The sequence below is a fragment of the Crocodylus porosus genome, unplaced genomic scaffold (assembly GCF_001723895.1).
Source record: "Crocodylus porosus isolate Cpor-Errol unplaced genomic scaffold, CroPor_comp1, whole genome shotgun sequence".
NCBI classification, from domain to species: Eukaryota; Metazoa; Chordata; order Crocodylia; family Crocodylidae; genus Crocodylus; species Crocodylus porosus.
The window spans coordinates 2597526-2606439 of record NW_017728913.1 but is presented as its reverse complement, the minus strand read 5'-3'; the positions used below and the strand labels follow the sequence as shown (position 1 = coordinate 2606439).

The window sequence follows — 8914 nt, the reverse complement described above, 5'->3', positions numbered from 1 at the left end:
GCAGGCAGCGCCCGGCCGGCCGGCCGGCACCGCGGGGCAGGCAGGGCGGCAGCAGCAGCAGCAGCAGCCGCCGCCGGCCATGGACAGCGATGAGGAGATGCTGGAGGAGACGGTGGAAGGTGGGTGCGGGCCCCGGGCCGGGCCGGGCCGCGTCGCCGCGTGTGCGCATGTGCGCGGGCATGGGTGTGCGCACGGCAGGCACGCGTGTGCACGGGCACATGTGTGCGTGGCCGTGCCTGGGGTGCACGTGTGCGTGTGTGTGCACGAGCCCCGGGGCAGGCCGAAGGGGGGTGGAGGGAGTGGACAGGAAAGTTTTTGGCTGCGAGTTGTGCGGGGCCGGGCCGGGCCGGGCGGCAGGAGGCCCCGCGTGTGCCGGGCTCTACACGCGCGCGCGCACACACTTCAGGCCTCTGACTCAAGTACACCACAGCCCCCCGGGGTGCCTCGGGATCCTTTCCCGGGGGCCTCGGGTCACCTCGCACTGTTGGGTTGCCCCCAGCAGTTGCAGGATCGCCCCCACGATTTCAAACAGGAGTCAGAAGAGCTGCTGTAGGCTGGATGCTGCGGGGCAGAGAGACCTGGGTCTGACCAGGGCTCCCCCCTCCCCTTCCTCTCCCACTTGCAGCCTCCAGTATTTCAGGCAGTGTTTCCCAACCTTTTTCCAGCCCCAGGTACACCTACATTAACAACCTTTTTCCTCAGCACACCGGTTAAGGCATTTCCCTTCCTCGTACCTATCTATTGTAGCTCATTGCCATGGCAAAATTCCACGGCACACCTGTTCATTTCTGACTGCACGCTCTTGCGCTGCGGCACCCTGGTTGGGAAGCACTGATTTATGGTCTGGGAAGTCTGGAGTTGAGGCTGTGCCCTGCATTCCCCTGCTCCAGAGCTACTGATGCCCCTTTGCTCCAAGACTTTGTGCAGTCGCTCTGGGCAGCTGGTTAAACTCTTGCTTCTACCACAACTGGTGGCAACCAGGTTCCAGCCTTTAATGACACCTGGTGTAAAACTGTGAAAAGAAGCTCCTTTAGTTAGCTTTAAACTTGCTACCTGCTAGTTTCATTTGGCAACCCCTGGTTCTTGATTTGTGTGAGAGGGTAAATCATAACTCCCCATCTGCTTTCTCTTCACTGTTTAGTATTGTGTAAACCCTTATCACACCCTGCCCCTCAAGCATCTCTTTTTCTAAACTAACAGGTCTAGCTTCTTCATTCTCTCCTCACAGGGCAGCCCTTTCCTACCACTGATCATCCTTGTTGCCCTTCTGCCCCTTCTCTAGTTCTTCTCTATCCCTTTTTAAGGTGTAGGGACCAGAGCTGGGTACAGTACTCAAGGTGTGGATGCACCACGGATTTATAAAGGGGCATGATGATACTTTCTGTTTGGTTTACAATTTCCTTAATTATCCCTAACATTTTGTTTACCTCTTTGCCCACTGCTGAGCACTGTGTCCATAATGTCAAACTCATTCTGCCCTGCTGTGGGCTTTGCAACAGAAGAACAGCTCTGTTTTCTGTCATCAAAAAGTGCCAGCTCTTGGTTTTCACTCTTTTCAAGGGGTCCTTTGAATCTATTGAAGGCTGCCTCAAGTCTAATGAGCCACCCCTTGACAGACTCAAGGCATCCCTCAAGTCTGAAAAGGTTGAGAAGTGCTCTAACATCTTGGAGGCTTGCCAGACAGGGCCTGATCCACACTAAGGGCTGTATATTATTCTGTTTATTACACATGGTTACAAGTAGTCCATCTGCATTGATTTCGGGAGAGTTCCCATCCAACACAATTGTAAAACTAAGGGGTAGACTTGACTCTTGTCACACCACAATTGGTTGTAATCCATGCGTGAGGCCTGATGCACAGTAGCAGTAGGTGGTAGTGACATCTGCTCTGTCTAACTAGAGTCACCTGAGTCTGATGCTCTTACTCCAAACCTCACTTGCTCCCTTAACCTAGTGCAAACAGAGCGTGACATACTAACTTTCTCATCTGTAGTATGCACGTGGGTTTGCACATGCATTGTGCCAATGTAAACATCTGCATACGGTTTAGAGCAGCAGAAAATCGGTCTGTTGTATCTTGGATGAGAGTGTAAACACCCAGGCTTGCTCACCTCTGTGTGCATTTCCACTTTTCAATTATCACTTGCAGTGTGGTGCACATCAGTTGGTAGCAGTCATCTGTAAGTGTGTGTGGGGGGGCATATCTGTCAGCAGTAGAATACCACCTTTGTAACAATGGAAGGTCTGAGATCCTGCAGATTTGAAAAGGCATATTGCAAATGTAAAATATTACTGTTCCTCTTGCTTTCCTGTCTATGCAGCTGTCCTTAAAAAGAAAAAGAAAAGTCCATCCTAAGGAAGAGGCATAACAAAACTAGATGTCCTTATTGTTCAGCTGTAGCACATGGAGGTACAGCTAAGGCATACATATCCTGAGAGACAGTCCCTGCCCCAGTCTCATTTCCCTCTTTCAGGGTGTAAAACAAAAGGTAGAAGGGGGAAAAATATACAAGTGACTTGCCCAAAATCACACAGTAGGTCAATGGCACCGCTGGATTAGAAAACAGGTCCCTAGACTCTAAATCCAGTATCTATCTCTGGGCCCCACTACCTCACCAAAACTCTGATGGACACATTTCAAGAGTGAGAGACTGGTCTCTAAAAGGAGGAGCTACTAATGGGAATTCTGGCATAGCCTTGAATATGGTGGCACAAATAGCATCACTATCAGCAAACTTCCAGCTTCCTCTCAGAGCACTTAGGAACATAGTCAGGATTTGCTTTACACTAGAAACAAGGACTCTACTCCTGTGGTATTTACCTCTGAGCATAGCTCTCATTGGCCAGAGCAGGTTCTCAGATGTTGGGGTTTAAGAGCACTTTAGTACTCTGCCACAGAGAGATTCCAAGTAACACTTTTGTCTGTTAGTGGTAGGCTATTTATGTCTTGTGGTGTGGCTGTGGGTGTGCACAGTGCAATTGCTACTGGAATCCACTTTTCTTATGTAGGTAATATGTGATTAGATGCTACAGTAGAGGAAAACCTTTACATTGCCAGGGGGAGAAAATTCTTTAAATGCAAGCTGCTGTGTGCTTATACATGCACATGTGTATGAACTTGGTGCTGTATCTTTCTAAGGAGGATTTTTTTTTTCATTTTCTTCTAGTGGCAAGGGTGAGGGCACAGATACATCTATTGCAGTGTTTCTCAACCTGTGGGTCAAGAATATTTGAAAGGGTAGCAAACAGTCACATAAAAACTTGGGAAAGCACAGGTTTCCCCTTGCAGGCTGGCAACCTTCCAGCCTGCAAGTAGTTGCTTGGGGCAGTTGGAGGCAGGAGGCACCATTTGTGCCTGCGTGCGCACATGCACATGGCAGGCATGCAGCCAGGCAGAGTGGTGGGAGCAGACCCAGCAGCTGGATGCAGGTAAGTCTATGGGGAGCAGGGCTTGGGGGCTGGGGTGTGTGTGACGGGTGTATGGAGGGGAATGTGGGGGACAGGTGCCTGCTGGCACTGAAGGAAGGTGTCTAGGTGCTGAGGCTGTGGCAGGGCAGGAGGGGTGGGTGGAGGTGCCTGCCCCCTTCAGCAGAGCAAGGGGGTGGTGGGGCCCTTCAGGGGTGCATGGGTGGTGTGTGGCCAGGTCAGTGGTACTGGGGCTGGTGCCCATGCTTGCAGGGGTGAGGAGGCTGGCAGATGCTGCCCAGGAATGGGCTGTGGCCAGGCTGCCTGGCATGGCAGCAGGAGCCCCAGTTCAGTGTTGGGGCTGTCACAGGCCTCCCCTCCTCATCCTCACAGGCTGCACTGGGGCTAGACTTGCTCCACCAAGCTAGTCTTGCTCATTGCCTGCATGAGCCAGAGCTGCCTCAGCCGCCATACTCTGGCCTGTTCTGGATTGGGGCAGCTGGAGGCCCCCTCTGGCAGGGGAGGGGCACCAGCAAAGACAGGGAGCTGTGGGACAGTAGGGGCACCAGCAGGGCTGGGGAGTAAGGGTTGGCTTGGGAGTAAGGGACACTGGCAGGGCCAGGGAGCTGTGGGTCAGGGACAAGGGACACTGGCAGGCCCAGCATGCTGCGAGTCAGGAGTGAGGGGCACAGGCAATGTGCAGTTGGGTAATGGAGGATCAGATGTTGATATTGCTGTTAATGTTTTCCTGTTGATGTTGATTTCTGTCTTCAAAAATAGGACTGTTGAGCTGCTTTCACTTACAGTGTAAGAAGTCTTTTGGGGCCAAAATACTTGTGTGTTTTCTGCTTAAACTATTTACTGGGTCAGGTCTGGCCATTGATATTTACTAATGGGTCCTGGTCCAAAAAAGGTTGAAAACCACTGATCTATTGCAGCACTTCATAATGTAGTGTGATCTTGCACAGAAAGGATATGTGAGTTTTTTTAGGGTAAATATAATGACTAAAGGCCCTTTTCCCTTTTTTGAACTTACTCCAGGCCTAGAACTATGACTAAGATCAAATCCAAGTTGGCTGCCTGACAGTACAGTTTGCTGCCACGAGGCTGACCTTATGTGACTCTTAGTTTCTCTATTTGTCACTTATTTATCTGTACTTCTAGTCCTATGTAAAGGCCTTAAGGGAAGGAGAGGGTCTGTCCTAAGTGAACAAACCCATGAGGGGATGGGTCCTTTCCTGAAAAGCTTACAACCTAATTTTAAGAAAAGATGGAGCAAACCTTGAACAGCCAAGGAAGGATGAACAACCAAAAAGCAAGGAAAGCAAGAACATATTTCTAATACAAGTGACTGGCAAACTGAAGAAGAAAATGAAGTGCTTTGTTCTTTCCCACTGATATTGATAATAACTTTGCAGTTGACAGAGGAGTTGGCTTGGACCCGAAGGCCTCATGGTCACCATGAGAGAAGTTACACCTGTGTAACTAAACTTAAAAATCAAACTACCTGAACTCAAGGCAGATCCAACCTGATTATCTTTTCCTTTCACTTATACTTGAAACTATTGTGAGAGAAGAATTGACTGAGGTTAGGTACCAAGTTCATGGTCCTTATTTCTGTTAAGAGCCCACTAGATGGGGATATTCTGCATCCTAGTGATAAGCTGCAATGGGTTAAAGTCACAAATAACAAAGTTGCAAACATAGGAGGCATTGTGATTAGTTTTGTTGCAGTACAACATACTCAGTTTGACTTTCTGCCACAAACGTAAATATTTTACATGCAGCAGTCTTCTATATGAGTTCCTTTCCCATCAGTATATAGCTGTGCTTTCTTAGGGCTTCATTTACACTAGTCTACACACCCATGTGAATTTAAACTGGTGTTTGTGTTACATCAGTATAACTCCCTGCTTAGACATTCCTGTTCTGTCTCTACTTTTTGTCACTCCTTCACTTGAATAATGAATATTGCCCAAACTGCTTAGTTTAACCTCTGCTTTCTCAAACTTTCTATGGTTGTCTCTCTGTCTTTGTCCCAACTGATCCTCTTGTGGACAAAATAAGCCACTGTTAGTATATTGAAGAGGCACTGTCCTCTTGAGTTTGAGTCAAAATTATCATTTGTTTTTACAATAAAAGAGAATCTGGAGACTGAAAGGAGTGTGTTCCTCCATAGGCCTGATTTCCTGTTAGTGACCAGTTACCTGTGGTGTGAATTGTTCTTGTACTAAAAGAAATGATAGATGTTAGTTCCCCTTCATCGGTACTCCCCCTACAAGAGACTTGTGTACCAGACCTCAGGCAGGTTCTGTAGTATCTCCATAGTAGATCTTGGCTTGTGGTGGTCCAGGATGTTCTGGGAATGAAGTGGCAGTGGGGTACAGACAGCCACAAAGAGATGAGGTGGAGTATAGCTCAGGAAAAAGTAGATATTCTCTCTGTAAAACCCTATGGAGGCCTTGGCAGCAGGGATGCAACTTAATGGATCACTGCAGGGGACAGACACAAGCCTACACCAGGTTCTGTGCTAGCCCATGAGTAGAGGAAGTGAAACTTTCATCGCTACACTGCTGCAGGTGCCAGCACAGACTGGAAGAGAAAGTGCCCTAATATACTTGAAAGAACAAGGAAAACAATTAGGTTTATAATGGGCAGGCATTCTTCTGCCATGCTTGAAATCCAGATTGATATTCTGAAGTAGAGCTAACATTTATGATTTTTGCTGTACAAGCTGAAAGTGCGAACAGTATTATAAAGTTGCAAGTAGCATGGATTTTTCTCTCCTTTTTTAAGTCTGATGTTGGCAACATAGGTACCTATTTACAGTGTGATTGTGTCACTGACTGAACTCTTGAGAAGACAAGTTGAAGAATGACTTGTATTAATACAGTGCCTATAGCAACTAGGATCATTCCACAGCTTTATGGTTATGCTGTTTCTTTCCTCTCCCTGGGTGCAAGGCACCATGGATATTGATACTGAAATGCCTCTTGTTTGCAGCCCCCTTAGCTCCTGATGACTTCACAGTTTGTTTCTGACCTGTATATATGCTTCAGCTCTGTATGTAGTGTAACTAGCAAATTCTGATCAGTGAAGAGCTGTATCTAGAGCTGGTGGGACTGTTGATCTGTTTGATAGCTTAGTTTTGGCAGGCTCTGGGCCAGGCTCCCAGAAAAACTCTCAGAATCAGACTTCAGTTCCTGTTCAGCAGCAGGGATGACCCTGAAATGCAAGGAAATCATGTTTGAAGACTGTAAGTAGTGTTGATGCTTTCCCAAAATGGCAGGTTGGCAGCTTGTTTCAGTTGAGTATGGTTCATCAGCAGGGATCCAGGTTTTCTGTTTCCCATGGAAAAATGGAAAAAAAACTGGATTTCCCTTTTTACCTGAGAAAAATGTGGATTTCTCATTTTAATGGAGAAACATGGATTTTGCACTTCTGCAAAGAGCTCAGCAGGCTGGCAGAGTTTCGGCCTGTTAAGGGGCTGGGGCAAGTGGGAAGAGAGTAGTCGGGGGGAGGTGCCATATGCATGGCAGGGCAGAGTGGAGGTGGGCAGGGAAGCTCCTTGCCACTGTGAGCCCCGAATTGCCCTGGCAAAACATCCTCTGCCTGCCCAGCAGCAACAGGGACAGTGGTGTGGGGTTGCGCCCCTTGCTGTTGTGGGAGAGGCAGGGGGCACATTGCCAGGGCAGTGCAGACCTCACAGTGGCAAGGAGCTTCCTCACTCAGCCCTGTTCTGCCCTGTTGGATCCCATCCTTTGGGCTGCGGAGACCCTGGAGGGAGAGAAGCAGGGTGGGGAGCCCAAGCCTACATCAGGCAACCTGCACCTGCCCCCATCCCATGCACAGGTTGTGGGGTATGGGTCCCTCTGCTGCCCTGGGAGTGCACAACAGTGGAAAGCCATCCCTGCCCCCTGAGCCTGCAGCAGCCAGCCCACACCTGACCCCCCCATGGGCTCTGCTCTGGCTATGCTGCTTGCAGGGAAGGGGCAGCTGAGCTCTGTGCTCCACTCTGCTGCAGCAGCTGCCACCTCCCATGGGCAGCAGCTGGGACTCAGGCGCTGCTGTGGGGGACAGGGGGCTGTGGACTTGGTTCCCTGGCCCCATAATCCTGGCAGCTGAGGCGGGGAGAGTGAGGGGCCCCATCAAGCTTGGGGGGGATGGGGGGTGGAGTGAGGGGCACCAGCATGGCTGGGGGCTGTGAGGTGGGGCCGGGGGAGTGAGAGGCACCAGCAGGGTGGGAGGCTGTGGCTTTGGAGTGAGACACCCGGACCTGCATTCTGTGAGCTAAGGGGTTGGGGAGCTCTGATTTTTCCATGATAAACCCAGAATCAAATAATAAAATGTAAAGTTATTTAGAATTTATTTTATTATAGTGATTGAGGCACTGGTAGCCAAATATACATGTATATTTAGCTTTCACTTCATTATTTTTCTGTCTTAGAAGAATCACTCATTTTTTGGTTACAAAGAACTCGGCAAGTTCATAACAGGTTAGAATATTTTTGACACTATATGACTTGCTGTTTGAAATCTCTGGGTTTATCTTGTGAATCATGTGCATGTGTTGTACACCTAACAGTACAGCAGTACAGGCAGTCCTCAAACTTATTTGACACAATTGAAACATTGTAACTTGGAACCAATTTTCTCATAAGAAACAATGTTATAAATGGGGGATTGGTTCCTAAACCAAGGCCCGATACCCTACCAAAAATACCCCAGAGTAGTATAGCTATGTTAATATATTTATATTGTAAATAGCAATTGTATTGATTTGAAAGGACTTCTTTGAGGTGACTTTGCTGGACTTCTTGAAGGGCTCTTGGCTGGAGTCTTCTCATGAGTCCTGGCTGCAGGTTTTTCTGAAGTCTTATCTGCTTGCTTAAAGAAAGTATCCAAGGAAGTTTGGACAGATGTTCTCCAGGCAGATGAGCAATGCAGCAAACTTGTCCGCTGGCATGGCGTTGCATTGGATCAAGCGCTGTAAGTCGAAACTGGCATTGTAAAGTTGAAATGGTGTCAATTTATAAACGTTGCAAGTGTAAAATGTTGTAACTTGAAACGTTTTAAGTTGAGGGCTGCCTGTACTAATGTTGCATGGCACCCTGTGGCATCTTTTAAAACAGGGGTAGGCAACATTTTTTAGACGGAGTGCCAAAAAACCCATAATATCTACCTCGGAAGGTGCTGAAGTGCCAACATGCCAGAGCCTGAAGCAGCTGTTTGCAGCCTCCCGGCTGCAGCCAGCCCACAAAGCCTGGTCTGCTTGCAGCCTCCCAGCAGCCTGCTAGGAGCAGCCTGGGCTCCATGGCTGGCAGCAGCTGCTTAGAGCCCGGGCTGGCGGTGGTGGGCCAAGCAAAATGGCCTTGTGTGCCATGTTTGGCACGTGTGCTGGGGGTTGCTGACCTCTGTCTTAAAAGGATCTTGTAGCACCCTCATTTAGAATCACTGTATTAGATCATGTTGTGCCCATCCTGAGGTAGGAATGTGTATTTGCATTCAT

At 48.7% G+C, this 8914-nt stretch overlaps 1 protein-coding gene across 2 annotated transcripts in view; it reads left to right on the top strand.

Annotated features, from left to right (window-relative positions):
• Positions 1–15: 15 nt before the first annotated feature.
• SETD7 (SET domain containing lysine methyltransferase 7) overlaps positions 16–8914 on the top strand; it is a 32004-nt gene continuing 23105 nt past the window's right edge. For both annotated transcript variants that reach the window (XR_002100985.1, XM_019534368.1), the window contains exon 1: positions 16–119. Coding sequence is in view for 1 of the 2 variants with exons in the window: in XM_019534368.1 (XP_019389913.1) it covers positions 80–119 (40 nt within the window). In the remaining variant the exon portion in view is untranslated. The remainder of the gene's footprint in view (positions 120–8914) is intronic.